This window comes from Centropristis striata, chromosome 23 (assembly GCF_030273125.1).
Source record: "Centropristis striata isolate RG_2023a ecotype Rhode Island chromosome 23, C.striata_1.0, whole genome shotgun sequence".
In the NCBI taxonomy this organism is placed as follows: Eukaryota; Metazoa; Chordata; class Actinopteri; order Perciformes; family Serranidae; genus Centropristis; species Centropristis striata.
Genome location: NC_081539.1, coordinates 17,384,223 through 17,410,482, shown reverse-complemented (window position 1 = coordinate 17,410,482; position 26,260 = coordinate 17,384,223). Strand labels below are relative to the sequence as shown.

The window sequence follows — 26,260 nt, the reverse complement described above, 5'->3', positions numbered from 1 at the left end:
AAGAGTGCGACATTGTTCCACTTCATCTTTCTGTCACAAGATAAATAAAAAGTGGGAAGACTGCAAACATAAAAAGTCTAAGATAAGATAACCAATGGTGCCATGTAACTAAGTAAATTTACTCAAGAACTGCACTGAAGAAGCTACATGTTTGAGGTGTGTATGTCTTTTCTTTTTTATAACTCTTGCTAACTCAACTGCATATAAGATAAGAGATAAGATATGACTTTATTTATCCCACAGTGGGGAAATTCAGTTGTCACAGCAGCTCAAGACACAGACAAATAGATATAGGAGACAGAATAAGAATATAAACAATACACATATACATGCATTCTATACAAATTATATACATACATTTCTGCTATTCATCATTTATTATTAATATATTATTTTTTTGTGTTTGTTTGTTTTCCTGAAAGTACTTTGCATTTTACTGATATAGCACATCGGAGAGAAAATATATTTTAGCAAGTTAAATAGGTTGTTGCATGTAATGGTATGAACATCAATGAATAAATATATTTAAATATATGCAGACATATACACAATATAGAAAAAGTGGTATGCCATATATAATAATATCTGATAGTTATAATATATGTGATAGTTTAGGTACATTTTTGCAGGTAAAACACATTGTGATAATTGTAATTTTTCATGCAGAAAACGTCACGTTTCACGACTACATTTTAGAGTGGAAACATTATAATTTGTACAACATTTATCTGAAAGCTTTAGTTACTTTACCCTTAGTCCTGTAGATAAAACATATGTAGGGCTAATAAAAAAGATTGAATGACAACTGTTTTTGTTTATTTTTGTTCAACTATGGCAGTTGTTTGTCATTTTTCATGCATAAAAGTTACATTTCAAGACTAAATTATAATGGAATCATTGTACTTTTTTACTCCACTACATTGATCTGACAGCCTCAGTAACTTAACAAATGGTTTTGCAGATTAAAAATGTATGAAGAGCTTATAAAAAGTAAATAAAAAACTATTTTGTTAATTGTTTGTTATTTTTCATGAAAAGACCATGTCTAATTCAAAATGTAAAAAGTCTAGATAACCAGTGGTGCCATCTAACTAAGTACATTTGCTGAAGAACTGCACTGAAATACAGATTTGAGGTATTTCTACTTTTCCTGCATCTTTTCTTTTAAACACTTTAACTCTACTTTAACTCCACCACAGCTCAGATGAAAATATTGTATGTTTTGCTGCACTACATAAGCTTTAGGTACATCATTGTTGATAAAACATATAATGAGCAGATTTTGAGGTCCTGTAGCTCAGTTTTCTTCTGTTTGTTTTCAGCTTGTTTTCCTTGAGTAATCCATTTCTGTATCTTTCAGTATCTTTAGGAGTCTATTAAAACAGTATACATTTCACACGTCCCTGATTGTTCTGGAATTGCGGCACACAACAGCTACCTACCATTCTTATTCTAAAACGTATAAATACAGCAGGCAAAGAAACTAGCTGCTGACAGTCTTTTAGCTACACAGAAGAATATCAATATACAGGTGCATCTCAAAAAATTATAATATCATAGAAAAGTTTATTTATGTCGTTAGTTCATTTTTAAAAAGTGGAAATAACACATTATGTAGATCCATTACACACCGAATGAGACATTTCATGTCTCAATTAATTTAATTTCTTATAATTATAATGATTATTGCTTGCATCTGATGAATACCTAAAATTCAGTGTCTCAAAAAAAATTGAAATGACAAAAGACCAATTTTAAAAAGTATGTTTAATATGGAAATGTTGGCCTCTAAAAAGTATGTCCATCTATATGCACACAATACTTAGTTGGGGCTATTTGACTTGAACTACTGGAAACTGACTTTTCCATGATATTCAAATTTATTGAGATGCACCTGTAGATATCAAAAGGAAAACAAAAGGGCAATTTGTTTCAATAATCTTAAAAATCCCTTCCAGACATCATTCAAAAATAAATAATAAGTTTGCCCATTAAAAAGTCCAATGACCTTGTTTAATTTTTTAAAATGTACACCTATCCCTGGTCTACAATGAAAAATCCAGGACATGCACATATGTCTTGAGTTGTATAATTTACCTATATATAAGTTGTATACTGGACCAATTACCTTTTTTTCACTAATACATTCATGTATACAAAATATATTCCATACACAATGTTGGAATATAGCCTATGAAAATTCTATGTTTTTCATGAAAAACTAATTTAATATTGATTCTCGAAACATTCTACCCAAACGGTCAGTTTACTTCTGCATCTTTTGATTGCATGACATGATCATGATCTGCAGGTGTAGTTGCAAATGTTACTGCTGTTTCCAAAATCAATACTTATTTCCTTTCAATCACAAATTCTGCATTTATTTATGGAGCTGCATTCCCTTTTAATTAAATTTACTTAAGAAGGTTTAGTCGAAATGTCTATGCATTTCTCCTCCCCTGGGCTGAACATGAAATTAGTGGAAGTAAAAAATTCAGAGGGCGTTCAGGGTAATTTGGCTGTGCAGACTTTAGTACAGTTCGAAATACAAAACTTACATCAGTGACAAAACGCTACAGTGCAGGGACACTCAAAACCCTAAATAACACAGAGACATGAAAATAAAAGCTGGAATAGAAATAAATTCTGCACTGTAACTCTTATAATGGCTGCACTTCATTTCAAAGTTCCAGAGTTGTGATAAACTTCATAGCAGGATTACTTTAAGTGTTTTCATGAGAGATTAAATTCACTGAAGTATTAATATCCTTCCCTGTCTGTCATGTATTCTGTGTGTGTTTCTCCCATAGATCCAGGGCTTTAATAACTCTATTTTTGTCCTTGTCTCCACTAATTTGGAGGAGGAGGGGGAGGAGGAGGAGGAGGGCGTGGGCTATTACAATTGACTGGCTGCTGGTTGCTCAAAGACGTTGCTGTTATTATTTTGGGCTCCAGTAATTACATTCATCGCCACACTTGCCATGTGAATGCTAACGCTCTGACAGGCGCAGAGATAAGGTCACAAGTGATGCTGTGTTTGGAGATGTGAGGAGGAAACGCGTAATTGGTGGCCCAAAGTCCCTGTCGTGATTTAGAGAAGGCTATAAGGTCCTCTGTGACGTGAATGTATATCGTCTGAAATCCCCCAATTTAAACACAGTCCACTAGTTGGCTGCTGTCCTCGCCGCCTGTGTCACCCACTGTCTCCACAAGTATTGAAGGGTTTCTGCTGACTTTTGATCCAGCGTGAATTTCAGCCAAACGGGATTACTTTTCAATGGTGTTTCTTTTATGGAAGAATACACAGCACAGGCCGGATAAAGTTCTCTATGAGCTGTGACCATGGAGCATAGTCATTCGCACTCTCACTGTCTGCTCTTCAATGTGCTTAAAGGATAAGATTTAGAAAATAGTTCTCTCCATAACATATCACTGCTTTCATGTGAAAAACCTCTTCACAGGTTCTGATTTTTTTAGTCGTTACTTTCAGCCAAAGGAGCTCAAAGTAGATTCTTTGACTCTTTCTTTATTCCAAGTTCTGAAAAATTGAAATTTTGGACTCAGGGGAGCCTTTTAATCTGACATTATGCAACTGACTGTGTCCCACCTGAGTTCACAGTGTAGCGAATGCAGACTGTTATACACATCTATAGACATTTTACCTCAGTACAAGAAGCAATGCCACCAAGAGGTACTTTGCAAAAACAGATCATTGAAATTAATAAACTAACAACATGTTTTATGTATTTTCTCTTGATTCCACAATAGAAATACATGATTTAGGTAAATTTAAAAAGTTTAAAATATCCTACCAGAACAAGCGAGCAGCAGTTTAATTGATATTCCTTAATTGAAAGTTCCTAGACTGGAAAAAAAAACATGATTTAGGAAAATTATTTCAATTAATTATTCGGTTACAAGTAAAATGCATCTATTCAAATCTGACTTAAGTAAAAATGTAAGTCAAATGTTTTTTTTCTATTTACTAGTACTGGATGCAGTATCTCTCTGTGAAAGATGTAATGTATCTGGTTCAATAAAGACAAATAAGCAGAATAAAATAAATCCATTCATATCTTCATCTGACTGACTGGACAATCTTTTATCCATTTCTGGCCCCTTGCCTTTTCCATGATGTTCATAAATCAGCTGCATCTGCATCAGATGATGTCCTTGCAATAACACAGTGAGAAAATGGAAAAGAAACCACCCTACAAGCATTTCTTTCTGTCCACATAAAGTGACAACCTTAAACATTTGAATTTCAGGTAAAGGCACTTAATTTTTATTCTCTCACTGCCACATAACTGAAGCCAAATGTCATTAAATCTTCAGTCTGAAAGAGACCCAATAAAGACTTTAACATTGTTGCACTTTTTTTATTTTTATGAATGAATACAACACGTGGATGGTTCACTAAGCAGAAACAAAGCCATCGCTCTAACAGGATCAGTGGTTTGCATTAGTCAAGGCACTGCATTCAAGCCACTTATCATATTCTTATTATATAATACATGCACATTTTCAGTAACAATATTGCATTTCTCCACTTTATTTGACGTTCTTCACACTGTTTTTCAAGCCGTATTGATAGTATTATAATCTCTTCTGCTTCCCTCCCTTGTGCGCTCCACTTTCGTCATCTTCATCTTTAAATACCAACTAACTGGTGGCCACCATGATCCATGAATCACAGGGGGAAAGAAAGGACATTCATTCATGCAAAAACTAGCCGGAGGCCTGAAACTTCCTTCTCCTTAAAAAAGTCGACCTGTTAGCATCAAAGACGAGGTGAGAGCGCTGGAGGGCCAGATATAAAAGGAAGGCAAAATAATCTCATCAGCACCATCCTGGCATGAATCAGACGTGATTAGCTGCTGACAGTTTGCTTGTTTATTTATAGTTGTTGTATTATTATGTAAAATTCTTAGACCTACTTGGCTGCATGACAGAGACGTTGTTTTTTTATACTTTTCTTCCAGGATTTTGTAGAATACTATTCTGTTTGTGGTCATCAAATTAAATTATTCTTTATTTTTGTAGGCTTTAAGGCGAAGTCTGCTTTTTCAACAGGGAAATGAATGCCTGAGCATATAGAAGTGGGATTTTCATGCTTCACATGTGTCACCGGGGCCTATAGGAGGCTTAAAAATATTCCCTGAGCATACAGTGAACTATAGATCCGTCACTGTGGTAAATATCGTGGGTTAACAGCTTCACATGACATGATTTCTCAAAGAGGAATCAATAAAAGGGGGCCGTCTGTCCAAGTTATCCCGAAGCCTGCTCATGCAAAACAAAAAATCCACATGACTGAGCTGTTAGCTGATAGGCTTAGGCACTTTTGTAGATTACATTCACTACTTCCTGTTTCCATGGCGAAAGGGAAAAGAGCGTCCCCTGGCGAACAGAGTTTAGTTAGTTGACAGTTGAGGTCAGAGTCTTTATTGATCTGCTGTAGTTGGGACAGAAACACCATTTGGCCCTGTGCAATGCCTCACAGCCGCCTGCTGCTCTCAAGCTATTGTCTGCTCTGCGTGGTTTCTTGCTCTCCAAGAAGGACAAGCCAGAAGATAAACTGCATCATCTGTTTTTTTATTGCAGGGTAAAGGGGCATCAACGAGAGCTTGCAGCATCACCCTTCAGCTTGCTGCATGTCTCGTATTCATTTCAAACCGTTTAAAACATGACAAAAGATGACCAAAGGTATTCCTGTGTTTCTGTGGCAGGTATTACCCATCTCTCTGGAGCCACACTGGTGGGCTATTTGCAGGCAGCACGGTCACCAGAAAAAAAAAGTTGGCATTCTACATTACTGCAAACAATAGATTCCCTGATATGAAACAAATTTCAAATTAAAGACGCAAGTGATGGCTTTTTTCTTGTTTAGTGAACCACTCACAGGGTATATTAACTCATAAAAAATGTGCAGAACTGCTTAAAGTCTTGAATCTTTTTCACACTAAAGATTCAGTGAAATCCAGTGCTATAACCAGTGCTATAACCTGGATTTCAAATGTTTAAGGTTATCATGTCCTGTGAAGAGAAGGAAATGTTTGTAGGATTGTTCCTTTTGCATGTTCTCCCTGTTTTACTGTAATACAAAAAAGTGGATATGCAGACACTGTTAGGGCATCGCCTGTTGCATATGCAGCTGATTTATGGACATCATGGAGAAAGTAAGTGATGCCAGAAATGAATAATAGATTGTCTGAATGAGACGCATCAGAATTTCCAGTAACTCCAATGTAAAACCACCCGTGTCAATATGAGACGCTAAGAGAAAGTGCTCTGGAAGACGGGCAACGTAGCATAATGAGCCTCACATTGCTTAGCGAGGGGAGATTGGGGTCGATGGACACCATCACCAAACAGACACCAGATTTAAGCATATGTAACAAACTTACATATTTTAACTCAAACCACAACAGTTGTCCAAAATCTAACCAAGTGGTTTATTTTTCCTAAACCTACAGACAGGCTGTTCTCACCCACTGTTTGTAACTAAGAAGTCTTCTTCTTCTTCTTCTTCTTCTTCTTCTTAATGCATAATCATTTTTAAATTACCCATGTAATTGTGAGCCGTGCAAGTGCAGCTTATTATGACCCATATAGACGTGTTGCAGTTCTTGTTAGAGATGTAATTATGGCCTGAGCCTGGGAAACGACAAAGTGAGGTGATGTAGTATAAAGACAGAGAAGTTCCCTTTAGGGAGAGAGGCAGCGGTGGTGGATGGTTCAATAAACACAGGACTTCGACCCAGGAGACCAGCGCCGCTTGTGATATCAAAAGTCAATGTTGTTAACCTGTAAACTTACTCCCATATGTAAATACATCATGTTCTATGTGATGTACATCACTCATGTCACCGAAGTAACTGCCTCCAGTAGTTATTTTAACCCTAACCCTCTTCTTTTCCCCCCCTAAACTTAATCAAGCAGTCTTGGCACCTAAACCTAAAATCTAATTAGTTGTTGTTTTTTTTACAACTCTAACATGTTTAAATTTGCATCATTAATTAGAACATTCATATTTCATAAGATATCATTCGAACCTTTGTGCATGAGTTTTCGTAAGATATACAAACTCGTTCATGAGAATAAGTTTAACCACATAGTTTATGTTTGAATTCTCACCTTTAACCACATATTTAAAATGTCACCCAGTTCATCATAAAGTGACACCAAAGGGTTGCTGCGGTTCAGAAATGTCGTGACTCAACGTATCTGTGGTTTGCAGAAATGTACGTTGCCAACATTTTATCCTGGTGACTGGGTTGTTGCAGGTGAGCAGGAAACACAGCTGTGATCTCCCGGAAGCACACACCCTCTCTGTCCAGGTGACGCAAGTAAAGCGGTTCAGCTGCCCCCCAAAACCTGGCTGGGTTCCTAGAACCAGCACAGCGTGGAGGGGAGAGTCCTTGAGATATCATTCCAAGCACATTACCAGTGTGTGTGTGTACGTGTGTATATACACGATCCTGCAAGCAAGTGCATGACGTATGTGTTTTTGCGAGTGTGTATGTGCTGCAGTGGCTCCATGCTGGATGTTGGAGCCAGACAGAGCTGGTAAGTTCCTCGTGTCGTGGCAACTTACAAAGGTCGTCCCTCAGTTTGGTATTCAGCAGCACTGTGGGGGCTTATCACAGTGACATCATCGGGTACGCCCTGCACTCTGTTAAGCCAGGGCCTTCACCGAGTTGCCCCAAGACTTTGTGAGAATAATGACGAAATGATGAGAGGAATCTTTTGTCTCCTTTATCAATAGCTGGCACTTGTTTCTGTATTTGTTGCATCAGTAGTATGGCAGGATTTGCAGGTCAAAACCTTTCCATCCTTTCCATTCAATCAATATTGTTTCATATCCATTAATACAAACATGAACACCCATCTATAAATTAAGAAAGAAGTGAGCTTACCAGACCTCTGTAGCCGCTCCTCACCTCTGCTTGAGGCTAGTGGGCATTTAACGCACCTGAATCAAGTTACATTTTAAGTAATGAAGGTGGCACGTTTTGGGCAGATGCACAAATTATTTTTCACTTTCTTTAACATGGTGAGATAGGGCATGGCCTGGGCGGAGTTCTGCTGAGGTCTTTCCATGTGCCCTTGTAGTTTTAAAATTGTGTGATAGTATTGCAATGCTAAATCGACTACTTCAACATTTTTTGAAACATACTTTACTGCCAAGAGTTGGATGAGAAGATTAATATCTTTCTCATGTCTAAATATGAAGCTTCCACCAGCAGCCGGTTAGCTTAGCTTAGCTTAGCACAAAGACTGGAAACAGGGGAGGCAGCTAGCCTGTCTCTGTACTTACTGTCCTTATATCTTGGACACTAACTTTCTGAAGTAACCACCTGTAAAAGCACTGTGCAGTTCATACAGTAGCTTATGAAATTTTACCGTTCTATTTAACATTGTGAAACAGTTTTTAAACATGAGGTTAGTGTGGAGAAACGGAACTGTTAATGCACCAAAACCACTTGGTTAGGGTTAGAAAAAAACAGGCATTGGGATAAAATAACTATTCTAGTACATAGGCGACCTAGAACATGATGTATCCAAGTTAATTTACAAGTTAAGTGTTTTCCCAGGGGACATGAAAAACCTGTTTTCCTTGGTCAAAATCCTGAGCTGTAAAGTATTATTATTATAATTTTTCCCCCATCTTGGACAGAGCCACCCTAGATAATTTTCAGCCTTTGTTCTCAGCTAAGCTAAAAGTAACAGCAGTAGCTTCACATTTAGCAGGCAGATATGAGAAACACACATAGAAAAAGAGAGAGAGGAGCAGAAATGCCAAGTTTTGCCAAACCTGTGCAGCTTGATGTGTCATCCAGCCCCTCAGGTAGAGCCTGAGAAATCCTCTTTGAAGCTTGGGTGAAGCTCCAATAATGAGGGGGCTGAGCACTGGGCCCCTACGTGAGGGGCATCCAGGACCCTTATTGATCCCCCGTTAATTGGTCCGTAGATGCACATTGGCGCATAATTAGACTGGTACTGAGCTTAATGAATGCAGACAGCCACTAATTCCTCTGGGGAATTGTTTACTGCATGAAGGATGTAGAATTTGGTCAATCAGACATTTTTTAGGGGAAAAGTATGCTTATTACAAGTATAGCATACAAAGATAACAGCTGAACAGGATGTATATGATGTCAAGTATAGCAGTGGTTTTTAATGCTATTTAATGAACAGTGATCAGTCTGTGTGAAAATGTGGCTTATAAAACGAAAGCAAGCCATCCTGATAACGTACCCTTCACATGCTTTATCAAAGACAAGAGGGCTTTTAGCCACTAAGTGCTACTCAACTTGACGGCGACTGATTTGATGGCAATGGACCATGGGGATGTGGTGAAAAAAAAAACGATACAGAAAGAAATTGTTTCAAAGAAAATATGCGTTCTGACAAGTGACAAATTGGCCTTTTCTCGGATGCACTGAGGACACAGTGGAAGTGCTGTTGTCTCCCCCGTGGGCTGCGAGTCATGCACCGCTGATGCTTCAAGAGGGACTTTGTAGAGTCATTTGGACATTTTATCTGTCTGTTGAACTTCAATAATCATCTTTGGCCGGAAGTGGAAAGTGTTGAGTGGGATGTAAAGAATAATTCCAAATCAGTGACACTGAGGTTAAGTTTAGAAACAGTTTCTTTTGCAGCCAACCTTCATTTTTAAGATGTTGAATTTATTCTGCTAATGGCTATGACGCTTTTGCATTTCCATGTCTCTAATTGGAAAGTCCATTAGTACATTACTGACCTTAATAACATGTGGAGCCCCATTTGCATCTGCAACAGGTGATGCCGTTGCACTGTTTGCATGCATTCTATTGTATGATATATTGAGTGCAGAGTGTTGCACCCTGAATAGGCTGATATTCCAAGACATCCACCAGGGAATAGTGACTTTGTTCATGCGCCATTCAACAGGAGCGACTCCTCCTGTATCAGTCAATGTTGTTGAATGAGTCAGAGGAGAGATGCTCATTAGCAAAAGGGCAGAAGTCACCTTGCTCCATTCATCCTCAGGGCCACTGACACTTATCGCTAACAGAGTGTCAGTGTGTCACTTGCATGCTAAACATCCCTGTATGATCATATTCACGTCCGAGCAGAGAGTCAATGATGGCAATATGCAGTCCCTCTCCTGCTCTCATGACGGTGTCCCTCAAAGTGACTCCTGTCAGCCCAGTTTGCTTTAATCTCCAAAAAGTTGTCTGATCAATGCTGTGATTACATGTCGGTCACGCATAGTGCAACCCTTTTGGCCTGACAAGATGCAACAGTCACTAATTGCAAGCTACATTCACCCAACTCGCCTCTCTTGTACCATGACAGATGCCGAACAGCATCAGGATCCCAGGGGATGTTCCTGAGCTATAAATATTATGGATCACATACATCTATGCAGGGACCCTCAAGCATCGGTATGCTTGCTTTGATATGTAAATTGAATCCCTGCTTTTCCTCCCCTCCGTGCCCTAGAGTTTGAGTAAGTGAAACAATTTAGAAGAATTTCACAAGGCGTTCTCAGGTTTAGAATGCTTAAACACCAGTGGTTCCTAAAATAACATTTGATTTTAAAGTTAAAGCATCATTAGGACAATTGAGCAGAAAATTAATACTAAAGTGTCCAATCTGTATATTCAGAATAATGAGCTGATTATAATGACTTTAATGCTAAAGCTTGAGGCTATTTTGCCTGTGAACTGCCAACTCTCTGATTCACATTTGAAAGTCAATCCTTGGTACAGAAACACCACATAAAAATGGCATTACTGTTACAAATGCAAAGGTGATGTGTTCATATATTGATTGCCTATTAGCAGAATGTGTCAGCGTACATTTGAAAGGCAAAATGAGCCACATATTCGATGCACTGAAAGTGCATCAGCAAAGAGCGCCGCTGGACACAAATGGACATTTTTAAGTATAGTGGCTAAGTGCCTCAGATATACAGCCTCAAACATGACCACCAAATTGAACCAGCACACATGTCACTCCAAATCAGTGGCACTGAGGTCAAGTTTTGAGAAAACTGTGTACGTGACCTTCAGCATAGATAAAGCCTGAATGTATAGAGGGGCAGCCTTTCAGAAACCACTTTCCTCATCTTTCTAATGCCTGCACACAAAGAAGCAAAACCTGTTGTAAGGAACATAAAAACTGCACCCCTGAGAAATGAAAAGATCTGAACATCAATGAACCTTTATGGGGAGTTTTGGATCTCAGCGTGCAAAGCAGATTTCCACCTCCTTCATCCTTCAAAGAGGGAATTTTTTCTATTCAATAAACGCAGTTTCAGACTGTGACAGCATCTAAAGAAGGTTTGAATCAATGCAAAGTGTGACGGTGCTCCCCTCTTAGGTGCTTAGTGTTATTTGGTGTTTCTGTTTTTTAGTCCACACTTGCTCTGAGGTTAGATGTGAGGTAACTCCTGCTTCTCTTTTTTTCCTTTTGGACCTACTGGGAAGTAAAGAAAGCTGCTGGAAGTCTGGATACTACCATTAGTATTCTTCGATGTTTTACACTGTGTACACTTAGTATTTACCTGTTTAGTGTGTGAATCTTTACAGGGTAGTGTTGTCTCAAATCAAACACAGCTGTTGTGCATGTAATTGAGATGGCAGTTGTAAAATGCAATGGCTTCTTTTTCCTGTTCTTTTTAATGGCAAATTGCAACTCAACTTCTGCCAACATTTACCGCGATTGTCGTTTGCTAGAATATCTGTTGACTTATTTGCTTGTTCAGTTGTAAAACGGAATACGAATAAAGAGGATTTTACTTTAACTTGCTTGTGTGTGTTCACCGGTGGTCCCTCTTGCACTATTTAGCCAAGATGGCAACCATTAAGGGTGAGAGGTGTCCAGCATTCCACGCTCAATTTTTTTTGACTGTTATGACACCATCCAGGCACTCATAGTGCACTGCATTTCACCATGATTACCTCTGCCATGAAGGGTTTATTTTCAGTGCATTTTGTCTGTTTTGAATCACTGGGCGGATACACAAGTACATTTTCATTTTTGTTAAAACTGATAATATATGAAAATTGTGCTGAATTCATGTGCTGTAATCAGAAAAATTAGTTCCCAATCATATTTTGTGGCTCACCTGACCCATTTCCTTTCCTTAAAAACATTATGAATTTGTTGTTTAAACACTGAGCAATAAAATACATATACCACAAAATGAAAAAAAAAAAAAAGTACTTCCATCCTTGGGAAATGGGACTATCCATGGAGGACATGAATGCACTGTAGATCTTGGCAGAGATCTGTTCTCTCTGACTGACTTCTGTTTGTCACTGTGAATGGACTTATTCACTTCGAATAGTAGGTGTAAGTACAGAAGTCTTTCATTTCCGTTATGCCTTCGCTACTGTACTAACAAGCTAACGTCTGTCATGAGAACACCACACACACTTACACTTTCACTTTTTCACTCAAACAAGCAGCTAAAAATGGAAACAAACTTCACCATGTGTGCTAATTCTCAGTTTTTGTCAAGACTTTTCTGCAGAGCTCTGATTTCTGGATAATTTACACTCCAATTTCATTCGCTCATTACTTGCGTACATGGTGACAGCCACAAGGCCTTCACTCCACATGTACCCCCAAATAAAACCTGATGATTCAGTGTCACAGCTGATTTAGACCAGATAACACACGTTAAACCCCTTTTGTGATTTACATGCAGCTACAGGCGGGGAGGAGGGTTTAAACAGAGAAGCATCTTGACTGCTATTGTGTGAATCACCTCAGGCGATATAAAACCTACTTGTGGTTAGTTAGGCTCCTTCTCCTTCTGCCCTGTTTGAAAGTCATTGCCAATCCAAGTTAAACTAAACTACGTCCAGCCTGAGGCACAGTGTTATATCATACAACCCAATCAGGCAGATGACTGCATATACTTACAGCTTAGCTTGCTTTCTGCTGGGGTTTTATAAGTGTATGCATTGTTGTGTGCATGACAGAAATACATACATGCACATGTACTGGGATTCAAAGAGTAAACAAACATAGTGGAGAGCAATCTTCCAGTTCAATGCAGAGAAAGAGATTTGTGTTGTCCCAGGATCCTAATCCCTCATCTAATTATGTTTACGTAACTGTGGCTAATGTAATTCACGCTCGCCCATGTTGAGAGGGGTCAAGGAGCTTGGGGAAGCCCACCTGAGTTGACAATCGCCTGTGTGGGAGTTGTATGCACAGCCCAGTGAACTGGACACATCAGGAGGGATTGAGTGGAGAAAAACACTCTAATTACAAAGCATAGCTTGCAAACAGCGATCACAGATCAGTAATCAAATTTAAAGTTCTTGGAAAACTTGTTGAGCGTAACCCTTTTTGGCCATTTGATCAATGAATGTCTTCCCTCTGCATACTGATTCGTATATAAAAGTGGAAACAACAATTAGATGTTTAAATGCAGGTACTCAAATATAATGAACTGGGATGAAATTAATGTCTTCTATTTACAGTATCCTGCAGCAGAGCAAACTCTAAAGCAATCACGAGCCGCTGCCATCACAGAGCACTTAGTGAGTTTTTAAAAGGCGCTGTAATTTAATTGCTCAGAATCGTGAAAGCTAATCTAAATTGCTGTCTCGGCTGGGCAAGGGCGACAAAGACGCACCTCACTTGTACTCCAAGTGACGTATATTGTTTTAATTTTCAAGGAGAAAAAAAACACTTTCTCTATCAGCAAAGTGAATTGATTTAAATTTTTAATATAGCAATCACAATCAATTACACAATGGCAACAGTAATTGTGTAGTTAGAGCAGCACAATTAACGTGTGCTATAATTATATATCTAAAGAGTTATCTGTCCTACATCACACACTTGGAGATCATTGCAGTTGTGAAGATGCAAGAGAAAACAGGAAAAATCTTGATGATGTTTGTCTTAGCTTTTGCTCATGACTGGAAGACTGTGACTATGAGGTTTATAGAGAGGGATAATTGTGAAGGTAAACCGTAAGGTTAAAAAAAACGTAAGAAAAAAACCTCTGCAGTGCATAGATACAATTTTTGAAATCTGGAGAGGCGTTTTTAAAGATTAGGAAGATGGTATAATGTGAACCTTACAACAAAGAAGAGATTTAGGAGCTAAGGCAGCATGTGGTAAGCGGCTTAGACTACATTCGGAGGTCAGCGTTAGCAAGCAAACTGAAAATGTTAAATCTACAGATTGCCTGCCACTTATAAAGTGCAAAACGTGATGCCAAGAGAGCCCAAAAGCAGGATGGGTAATAGGGAAAACAGACCCAGTGGGATGCAGCACTTCAACAAAAAAAAAAAACACAACAGGGCTGTAAAGGTCTTGAGCTCTGGACACAGATAACACCGTATGAAACAAGACTAAAACAAAACAGGCAACTGGTGCATCGCCAACAGGATATCCTAAAGTCTGCCAAAGCAGCTGGAGCAGAGACAGTGGACAAACTGAGAGAGAAGGAGATGGAGTTACTTGAAATGATATTGTGGGCAACCTACGATGTGGTAGTGTGAAGACCACGCGTATCCTCTGGGCTCAGACACAGCGCCGTTTAAACATATCAGGATGCAAAGTCTTTCACAAGGTCAATATGCTTGGCAGCATAACAAGAGCCTGGCAGCTGCAATTGAGAGCATATAAACAGAAAGTAATGTTTTAGCCGTTAGCGGTACAGAAGACGGTAAATAAAACTTTAGAGAGAGAGTTCTCACGTACTGGGATAAAGTTAAGGTTGTTATGAGTTGCGGCAAGAAATCCTTGCAAAAGACTAAGTTAAAAACTGTAATTCATCATATAAGAAGGTAGAAATTATTGCTCATTGCATATCTTGCTTTTGTTACACCAGATCCTCTGTATCGCTAAATGTTTGGGTGACCTCCCATCATAAAGGGGGGTAAAGGGGGGACAGTGAAGGACAGTGCAGTTCCTGGCATCTCTTCTCTGTCTGACAGCGGCCTCTCTATGTAGCTGATCCAAAGAAACAATGTCACTCTTGACTCATCTAATCAATCTCGCTGATTAATTTAATAGACGAGTCCGACTACCTGCCACCCGTCCTCGCCATACCTGCGTCTTCCTCCCCTCTGTCTCCATGTGTTTTCTCTATCTCTTATCCTAAGCATCCGTACTGTATATTCACACGCTCCCGCTCCAGAGGGTTAAGCCTGATGATGAAAGGCTTCCGACAGAGGAGCGCTCCAGATTAATGTGTGTATCTCTGCTGATTGATTCATTACATTAGTTTTATTTGAATAGTCCAGCTGATTGATGCCGAGCTCTGGAAGCTTTTAAATTACAGCCACTCAATCGAATTAATCGCAGAGAACAAAGTTCACTTCAGCAATGACCCTGTGACACATTCAAAACCACAATTTTATTTATTAAAAACATATTATTAAAACATAGCTGCAGAGCTCCAGGCTAAGGCCCACTTCCTCCTTTGGACCCTTTGATTGTGTACGACAGACGATCATCAGGATACGATGGAATGCGTTCAGTAGTTGGAATAAGCCACATTATAACCACCAACAACACCAAGAAATATTAAACCTTAATATTTTTGCTTTAGCTGTAACTTAGTTACTAAGTAACTAAGTTACTTTGATGTTAGCTTTAATTTATTGATTTTAATGCATTTACATGGAATCAGGCAGATGGTAGACAGCGCACCAGATATTTTTATAATTGTACTATTTATTTATTTCCATTTCCTCAGAATGTTTGTTTGATTTTCCCGTGCTGTCCAGAAAGTGTTTTTCAATGGCCTGGTTCCATGTGAATGCAGCATTAAGCATGTTTGCATTTTTCTTCCCAGTTTATGTAACATTATTGTTATTGTTAAAAAATAATTTGTGAATCAGTGTAACTTAGTTACTAAGTAACTAAGTTAGGAAATGTGGCATTACGCAGCAAATAACTTGTATACTAACCCTATGAGTTTGCTAACGTTAGCTAGCTACGCTACTGTCAATAGCAAACAAACTTTTTCTCTCAAGAATACAGAAACACTTAGGCATCATAAACAGGCATTACTTATGTTTAAAATTACATCATATTATCAGGTTTTAAATCTTGTATAAATATATATTGAAAAATGATAAAATAAAATAAAGAGGAAAAAACTAGGGGAAAAAAGATCAATCTTACACAATAACTTAACACAAATAAGCAGGCATTGAAATAAATTTCTTCTTCAGTCCTGTAACACATAAGCACATTGTTGCTATCTATAATTTGTATGGACTTAAAAAACTTCCTAAATTTAATCATAAACACTTCAAATAATAGCAAACTAACTTTGATGTTAGCTTTAATTGATTGATTTTAATGCATTTACATGGAATCAGGCAGATGGTTGACAGCGCACCGGTTATTTTTATAATTGTACTATTTATTTATTTCCATTTCCTCAGAATGTTTGTTTGATTTTCCCGTGCTGTCCAGAAAGTGTTTTTCAATGGCCTGGTTCCATGTGAATGCAGCATTAAGCATGTTTGCATTTTTCTTCCCAGTTTATGTAACATTATTGTTATTGTTAAAAAATAATTTGTGAATCAGCGTTTAGCCTTTTGTAGAAGTTTAGCTAGCTAGCTAGCCGTAAAAAGCTTAATGTTATCATTTCAGCTAATGTTAGCTTACCCACAACATTAGCATAAAAAGCTAACTCATGAGGTTAGTACTACAGGTTATTTGCTGCTTAAAGTTACATAGATTTATAAGTTGTAGGTATATAATAATTTGAAGGTTGTATTGTTTACCTTGGTGTTATTGGTGGAGTTTGCAAAATAATAATGAAAAGCACGAGAAATACACAACAAACAATACATGTAGCTAAAATGCGAAAGCAAATATAATCAGCAATAAGCCTAATTCTACATTGGCATGGGCTTGATACAATGGACGTGATACAATCTATTAAATATCCACTCAATGTGCAGCTCTTTTTATTAGTGATAAGCATGATCAACACTGCAGTGTGCTGTACAGTGGCATTAACACATGAAAACAGACATGAATTTCCACCATGGGTCCCAGTGCCGGAGGTGGGCCTGGTAGCTTGGAGCTCTGCAGCAAGATGCTGTTGGTAACAAAAGCCACAACCACATAGTTTCCTCAATTTCAATTTACTACTGTATTTGAGGAATCACATGATGAGTTTCCCTACTTTCTTCTCTTTTCTTGTGCCCGTCTCAGATTTTTTTTAGAGTGCTGCTGCTGTCTGGTGTAATCGTCTCATTTCTGATTTTGGCCTGGAGCCACTGGCACTGTGTGATCAGTGCTTGTTAGCTCCTCGCTGATGATCAGAAAGAAACCATGGAGGCAACACAGACACCTACACAAACAATTAGAGAAGAAGAATGCTAGAAAACTTACTGTAGAAAACCCACGGTCATCTTCTGATCTTAACCAGTGTAACAGAGAAAAGAAAACAAAGAATGAGTCATTCCATTAACTCAGGGCCACAGATAAGGAGGTCAGTTATGTACAGCATGTTTTTGTTGGACAGACACTTTTCTCATTATCTCCTTCCATGATAAAGACAGAATCAAGACTTTGTTAGTCCCCTTTCTGCTTAAGGGCTATTAAGATATTTTTGACCCCATTTGCAGCTCCATCATAATATATAACACTGTGCAGCCCACTTATTGTTTCCTCATTGCACTTTCTGAAAAACAACAATGCATCGGAGCTGATTTCACAGCATCTTCACTGGCTTGTTTCCTGTCTAATGTGGTGGAGGACATTCGTTATCTGTGCTATGGGGCAAATGCCCAAAGCGATCATCTGAGAGGATGCTGAGGGTTTCGTGAACATGACTTAAGGAGTTTGTACACATATAGAGAAAGGGCAGAGGTTTCTTGGACTGTCAGTCAATTCGATGAAGCAGTCACCACACACGAATATATGTGATATTCTCATTCTGAGTGGTGACTACTTCATCTCACCTCAGATTCCTTACAAACAAAGGCTGGAAGTTGATCTTTGACAGAAATGATGTCAAATGTGCCTTCTGCCATGTGTTGACTACACTGTGATGACAGAGGTGCTTTTCTATTGTGACGCAGTGTTGGTTATCCTCATGCTGAACCGTAACTTATTGTGACTGTGTCTAAAAAAAGAAAAAGTTGCAGCAGACATGCTTGGTTGAAGAAGGGAAGAAAAGACCATGCCTCCTCCACTACACTGACTCTTTTCTCTCATTAGCGCTCCACTTGACAGTAAAAACATCCCACATCTACTAAAACTGACTTTTCTTTAAAACAAAGCATACGACTGGGACGTGTGTTGCCATACACTGAAGAATATTACATAATGAAAAATGTTTATATAATAGCAGGAATTTTATTCTGCATAATAACAAATTTGATTGGTCTGATGATCTGGTTTTGCATCTTAAACCAGATAAAATGTCCTCACATGAACATATCTGAGTTAACCACTGATCACTGTTAGACAGACCAAAGTGACAGACATCCACAGAGACAGGAAGAAACCCCATTTCAGCCTTTATGCCTCTGATTGTTACATGACATGAGCGGGAAAGAAAAATAAATATTTTTTGGGTCTTTGAGGCTCAGAGACAAGTCTAAAATAAGGAAAAAACATTGGAAATGTTTCTTTTTTCTGGCGGTTTTCTGTCACATCGACCTGTATGATAACTGTCAATGTTGATGCATACGATGTTTGTCAATCATTCTGCACTAAGGCCTGGAGTTACTCTGTTGTCCTACAGCTGATCAAGCTTTACAAGTGCATAAGTGAAATAAAGGTATTTTGACAGACATACTAAGTTATAAATGTTTCAAACCTTAGTTTTAAGATGGCACAGACAGTATCAGCATTATATGTTCAGATTAAGGGGTGCCGGAGAGCCAATTATGGTCAAAGTGTGTTACCAAAGAGTGAAGAAAACTGGGCTACAATTTTGGTAGAATGGCTTTGCCCTAGTTTTCTCTTGAGATGACAATTTCTGTCACATTATGAAGCATTCAAACCTAAACAATCTAGGAGTGGACATCCGCTGTCTCATGCATTGGAGTAAAACGCTCTCCGTCACGTATGTCTGAAATAAAACATCTATTAATAACCTCAAATCATGCACAGAAGCAGAGCATGTTATTCCTGAAATCCCACCATATATCTCTCATTTCCTGACACAATGACAAAATCATGAAAATGTACTTCTTCCCATTGCAAGCATAATTAAGTTCGATATGCATTATAATAGCAATGTAGAATCTATAAACAAGCAAAATTGGTGTAACCTATACAACACCTGAGAAAATGTAATTTTGACTAAATAGTGAGATAGATCAATGCTGAAGGAAATAGCGGGCAATTCATTTTATAGTAGAAGTACAGCAAAAACCGTGTTGTGGCCAACACTGGAGACCTTTGTAGGTCTGTTTTTTGGTCTTTTTCCACACCAATATGTGATTCACAATAAAATAAAATATACTTTATTTCCAGCATCCTGCTGCTGTAAAAGCACACCAAATGTGCTTGATACTGTCCTGAACAAATCTAACATTTACACTTATTGTTTGAGTAACCTTTTGCTTAAAACTGCAGCTGTTCTAGAAAAATTATTGAGGCTTTTACAAAGATGGAACTATATGTTGTGACCTGTTATAAAAGATTTATGCTTTCATAGTAACAAATAGGTGGGTGGCTGAGTGCCGTAGACAAGGTAGAGACGTCAGGCAGTAATGAAAGATGGGCTTGGTTTTGGTGTGGTGATAGGATTTGTTAAAAATGAGAAAAATATATAAAAACACCAGAAATATCATTGAATTTAATGTATTCAGTACATAATGCATTAGCAGCTGGTTAAATGTAAGCACACACTATCCAATTTAAAGATAAGCTTTTTAAATTAAAGTTATTAGGTTGTTTTCTCTCCTAATAGTTGATTTTTTGAACAAATAGGAAAGGTAATTTAGATAAAGGTGACATATTGACCTTACAGGCGTTATTTTCCTGCCACGACCCCTCTGTGAGGAGATTGGCATCCACTATGTGAACAAGCATTAAGAAAGCCTCTGAGTTAACACCTCCAGAGCAGAACATGCTAGATTCATATAGACAGAATGGCCCTCGGGGAGTTTTGCTGCATTATGGACAGCTTTGCTTCACACGTTCTCACTCGGGCTGCATACACGCCGTTGAGTTGCATGCAAACCATAGGAGAAGCCCAGGAAAGCCAGCAGCCTCACATTGAATTTCTCAAAAGATGGTTGTTTCAAGAGCTTCAGATTATTTTTTCATTCCATCATTTCAAATGTCTTTATCGAGAAATACTGCGTCAAGGAAAATTCAAAACAGCTCCTTTTTAAAAGCAGTGACATGCACTGAAGAATACTTGAACATCAAGTGGACCGGAGGGGATCCTGGTCAGCAGCTTTCATTCTGCATAATTAATGAGTCGGTTTAGCCTTAAATAGTCGCGACTGAACATTTTCATACATTTAATGTCTTATATTTCTAGTGGGCTGGTTGTATGAAAGCTTTGTGTAGTTTTGTGGCCAATTGTAAAACAGAAATGCCATTTCTGTAACATTTTCCATCACTTTTTTTTTCTTCAGATGAAAGGCCAAGCTCCCACTTCTATTAGAGAGGTGTTTTTATAACAGGTTATATCACTGAACTATAAAGCAGAAGGACATCTAAGCTACAGTGCTGAGGTCAGGTGGGGGCCTAAGAGTGGAGCCGTGGGCTCTGCGGTCCCGGCGACCAGCAGCAGAATACCTGTTCATATCATTTAAACAGCAAGTGACCTTGTTTATTAAAACGAGTTTGAAAAGTCGAGCAGAACACCGGAAGTATTAGGAAAAACAGCTCAATCCACTGGGGAAAGCTGTCCAATTACTTAGGAAGGTACAGTTCGGTGAGAAGCACTCATTGTGGATGGCAATTAGAAAGGCAAATGATCAATTAAAAGAATCTGTTGCCATGGAGAGTTTGTTCTTCCGACAGTGTTTCTGCGAAATCCTTTCTCAGAAACACTTTGAAATGTCTGGTCTGGAGATCGACTTTTACTCCATCAAGCCCATATTTTTATACCTGCAGAAAGAGGTCGGACACAAAGGTCATTTGAAGTGGAAACATCCTGATTTCCTCCGAGGAATCATTAAAGTTCTATCTAATCTAATCGTCTGAAAGACTTGTCCTAACTGAGGAGACAAAGGGATAATGGTTTTAAGCCTGAGTCTTTTCCGGTTTTACGTCACAAGAGAGGATTTCTCTCGCACTGATCTGTGCAGGGACAGTGATTTGAAAATGAGGTGACATGAGTTGACCACGAGCAGTCACTCTCTCATCTGGCGGTGTTTTCTATTTGTGTCAGCCAACATGTGTTTCTCATGATGGGACCTGACACCTCGCCCGGAGCAGCACCAGAGCATGAAGAGCGACAAAGTGGAGAGGCTATAGGGGAAATAATTTCACACTGACTGCAAATTACACTCTGATCACCCTAAATGTCTCAAGCTAATACGCAAATTTTCGGAAATGGCGTATATTCTAAAGAAAAATCTACCTTGTACCTCATGACTACATTAACAAATTTCTCCTCTCCTTCCTCTTCAATTGCCTGTTTCTTTTAACCTGAAAAGTTACTTTGACCTCTGCCAACACTTAATGTTCTGAAGATTTTCCTCAGGCTGAATGTCTGAGTGAAATGGATTTACTGTTAAGGATTAATGAGAAGGGTTTTACCACATTGTGAAAGGTGACTTAACAAGAATATGGAGTTTATGATAAAAGGGGCGGTGTTCCATTTCTTGGCTGCATGCTCAAAAAAATAGGGCACAGCATGTTACTTTGTGCATAAATAACATTATTTATTAATTGTAATGATGACACTGTTGTGTAATGTTACAGTTAGACATGTGATAAACCTTGTAATGTCCTCAAAAATAAATGGTGAAGTTAACAAAGTAAAATTAAGACCTACACATGGACTGATAATATGCGTTTTAGACTTTTGCAATGGAGAGGTCCCTGGGGAGTCCAGCTCCCTCCTGGTGGAGATAAGTCGCTCAGCTGAGTGCAGGGAGTAGACACAGGTGAATGCGATGCTGAGTCGAAATTGGGGTTTGCATGGATGTGGCCTGCAAGCTCCACAGCTAAGCTAAATTGGGGATATTTTTTGCAGCCAGGTCTGCATTATCACCATGACACAGCTGTCCATCTGCAGTACAAGAGAGCGGGCTTTGGTGGGGAAAGATGCTTGGGATGCTGTGTTGCTGTTTGTGCCTCCTCTCTGCAGGGCTGTTGCTCTCTTTGTGCTCTGCTGAGCGGTAAATCTCTGCTGGGATGGAGCTACATTTTCTGAAGTCCCGTCACAGTCTCTTAGACATAGAATCTAAGTTTGTGTGTCTTAATTTTAAAAGCTGCTAACTGTTGTACAGCTAACGATATTGCTGCGTCTACTTCTTTGTAATCTCTGAGAGCCGACTGGACACGACTCACTATCATCTCCCAAGGCACAGTTGGTATTTCACGACAGAGCGGCCAGGGCTAGCTGGTTAGCACGCTCCTTTCAGTATTTTTCTCTGCAACACAATCCATCTTTGAGATGTGACATTCTGTTGAAAAACTTACACATTGCACCTTTAAGTGCCAACATTTTAGATGTTTCCACAGATGAAGTATCATTATTTAGTAATTAGGGCCACGGGGCAATCGCACTGAGCATTATTGTTGTACTGTGGATTTTTTCCCTCTTCTGGGCACAATTTCGTCCCGCTACTAGTCCTACAGCTCGAAGAGTTGCAGGACAAACTATATATCAAAACGTGCGGTTTGATAGGGATCGGTGTGCTATTACTTTTCTCTATGGAATACGAATTTTTTGCGACGTAAGTCGAGGCCAGAAATTCCAGTCTGTCCACCTCTGGCTGCTGTCACTGTTACGGAACATTCGACAGCTGCAGTTAATTCTGTTGATTGCTCTGCTCTGATTGCCTTTTATCCTTTGATGTGATTACAGTTACAGATGCACACACTCCTCCAGATACACATGCTTCACACACACACACACACACACACACACACACACACACACACACATGCGTGCATAAGCGTGCACACTCCTCCAGATACGCATGTTTTACACACACACATATTTTGAGGTTAAAGGGCATAGGTTGCTGTATAAATAAATACTTGAAATTTTCTAGTTTCATTGTATTGCACAATAGCTAAAATGAGCGTGAAGCAGCCAGTGAAACAGATGAGTGAGAGTTTCACTTTTTATCATCAAACTATTTAAGATTCTAATGGCTGATATTGGATTAAGCTCTCCATCTTGAAAGCGTGACTTGGCGGTGGGCCCCTCCAGAGTGAGGTGGCCAAGGCACTCAGGCAGTGACGTACATATGTGCAGCAGCAATGAATCACTGGGAGACAATGCCCCCATCAGCTCAGCCTGAGCTGTTTGCAGATGCACATTCACTAAATACAACACAGGTCAGCTGGGAACCTGCTATAGGAATAAGTAGTGTGGTATGATATGCACAAACAATGCCAGTCCTGCAAATTGAACCAAAATATACCTGTTGTACATGCAACTTGATGCATTTTGAATGTTTAGTCTCTGAATGATTCATGATTATTACATTATTGCACATGATAAAAACAGTCACTGTAGTGTGTTAAAATGAATGTTTTTTCATGCAAAGCACAATTAAATTTCATTCTGGGCACATATTTGTTAAAATTAAGTGCAGAGAAAAAAATCTATCTCAATTTAATATTCAGTCTTTCACTTTTGTGTTTTCTCCTCTTTTTCCCCCTCTGCAATTATTTTTCTTTTTTAAACTAATTCAAGTGAAAATGCCAGCAGGTGTGGCACCTATAGGCCTATTCTGACAGCACAGAGGTAGACGCTGGTGCACGCGCACGCACACTCACATATGACTCATCTCATCTAAACTAAAGCACTTTGTCACAGGCGTCCATTCACGTTACACCCATGCAAGAACGCGCAGACTCAATCTCAGCTTGGAGCGCGACACTTGTAGTGACTATATAAGTCCATTCAGCATCTACTCTTTAAGTAACTATATACTTGTTTCTTCAAGAAGTGAAGGAGGGCGGCATCTCGCCAACTACTTGGCAACCTACAAGGCTGTACTGGACCTCCTCTAAAGATTGAAGGTATCAAAAGATTAATTTGCTTTATTTTTCTGCATGAATTCTTTGGCGTGTTACATTTTCTGGTTTTCTTGTGTTTTTTTCCTCAGTAATTGCACTCCATTTTCAACTTGATTTTGTTTCATAACGCTGGAAACAAGTATAGGTATCAGGCATTCATACTTAAACTTCCAGTTTATCATATCTGAGCCAAAAAATGCAATATCTTTCTCTTTACGCGCAAATATTCCCCATTACGGACCATTTTACCAAGACTTTTCTGTATAATTACTGCTAATTGAGTCTAATTACAAAATCTCTCTAAACAGTAAATAAGCTGCAACACTTTTATGTATAGTTACCACACTATTGTATCAATACGATGCCAGATTTGCGTGCGTAAATTCCTCATTACGCAGCACATTTCACACTACAGTTTGGACAAAAGATATTAAAAGCGTTTGTTTTTTTCTTCTCAGATTCCTGCTGATATCCTGACATGAAGCTCAATTTACTTGGTACCACCGTGATTCTGCTAGTTGCCTTCTTGCCGCGCTACGAATGTCGGGCTATTGAGAGCCCTGGCGGTGCCCTGCGCGTCCCAGCTCCCCAAACCCAAAACTCCCAACAGCAGCAGCAGCAGGAGCAGCAGTCTGGCCCCATCCTGGAGCGGCTTGGAGAGGAGTATTTCATCCGACTGGGCAACGGGGACTCTAACTCTTTCCCATCATCGTCCATGTATCCCGGCGGATCACCTGCCATCTACAACAGAGCATTGCAACTTCAGCTGACGCGGCGTCTTTTACAAGGGAAAGTTGGAAACATCAGGGCGCTCATAAGCGGCTTCGGAGACCGCGGGGACGAGTCGATGGAGAGGGGAAGGAGGTCCGAGGACCCGCCGATATCCCTGGACCTGACCTTCCACCTGCTGCGGGAGATGATGGAGATGTCCAGGGCGGAGCAGCTGGCTCAGCAAGCGCAAAATAACAGAAGAATGATGGAGCTCTTCGGGAAATGAAGACCTCTTTCCAGTCCGCCAAAGATCTCCGTTCTCTTTCTTTTCTTTTCTTTTCTTTTTTTTGCATTTTTACCATCAGCACAAAACATGCTCTGTACAATATAGTGCTGCTTTATCACTCTATTGTTTATAGCTTTAACCTTAAACTATGGAGCGGGCTTGACGTATAATGATCCGATTGTACCTTGCCATTTTAATGTTGGTGTGAAATCTGTAGAATCACACGTTCTTCATATTTGAGATGGAATACTTTTGGTTGAGACATGAAATACTGCATTGACAAAACTGGCATTTTGTTTTAGATTATAAATCCCTGTATTTATGATATTTATGTTTGTTAATAAACTTATGTGCAACCAGTCATTTTCTGTTGTGCAAGGGAACGTCTTATATCTATATATTTTTTAATAAAAAATTAAAAGCAATGCTTACACTTCTCTGTGGATATCCTTACATATAAGTTAATATTAACTCCCATTAATAAAAAAATCAGTCACTTAATTATTAATTTGATTAACAAACACTTTCCCAAATGTTTTTTAACAGGTAGATTTGTAATCCAACATTGGAGAAATTGAATATAAGTTGGTTGGAGAGAGCAGGAATGGCCACTGCATCTTGAGCCTTGCCTACACAATTATTGATTGATAGAAAAAGGTTTTTCTAACTGAATACAAAAACCTTATATGTTGTAACAATGGCATTGCTCTGGAGCCAAGTCGTGGGTTAGCACCGTGCCTCCACTCCGACACGCACAAAAAGAGCTGCAACAACAAAAATCAACTGTTTTCTATGGATGCTGTAAGAGCGCCTGCAGTCGTGCAGGTGGAGAACATTCACACGGCATCCTCAAACCTTCAATCCTAAGTAGCAATTCTTATTATACTAGCAAAAGGCAACAGCAGAGAGCTGAAAGATGCACCACTGATAGCTAATGAGTGTGAAAGACTCTGTGTGTGTGCTTGTCCGTGTTTCTGTGTGCATGCTGTGCTGATCCTTGACCCACAGTGTAACTAAACAAGAGCTGTGGCTGTGAGTCATCCTATTCTGTTTGGCCCACTTAGCAACTTGGGGCTTAGTGCGGCATTGAGCCCA

The 26,260-nt window shown here is 39.1% G+C and overlaps 1 protein-coding gene across 1 annotated transcript; it reads left to right on the top strand.

Annotated features, from left to right (window-relative positions):
* Positions 1 to 90: 90 nt before the first annotated feature.
* crhb (corticotropin releasing hormone b) lies at positions 91 to 25,586 on the top strand. Its single transcript, XM_059327089.1, has 3 exons — positions 91 to 156; positions 24,099 to 24,171; positions 24,627 to 25,586. The coding sequence occupies exon 3, from the start codon at positions 24,647 to 24,649 to the stop codon at positions 25,163 to 25,165; it is 519 nt and encodes a 172-aa protein (XP_059183072.1). The 5' UTR covers positions 91 to 156; positions 24,099 to 24,171; positions 24,627 to 24,646; the 3' UTR covers positions 25,166 to 25,586.
* The last annotated feature ends 674 nt before the right edge of the window (positions 25,587 to 26,260 follow it).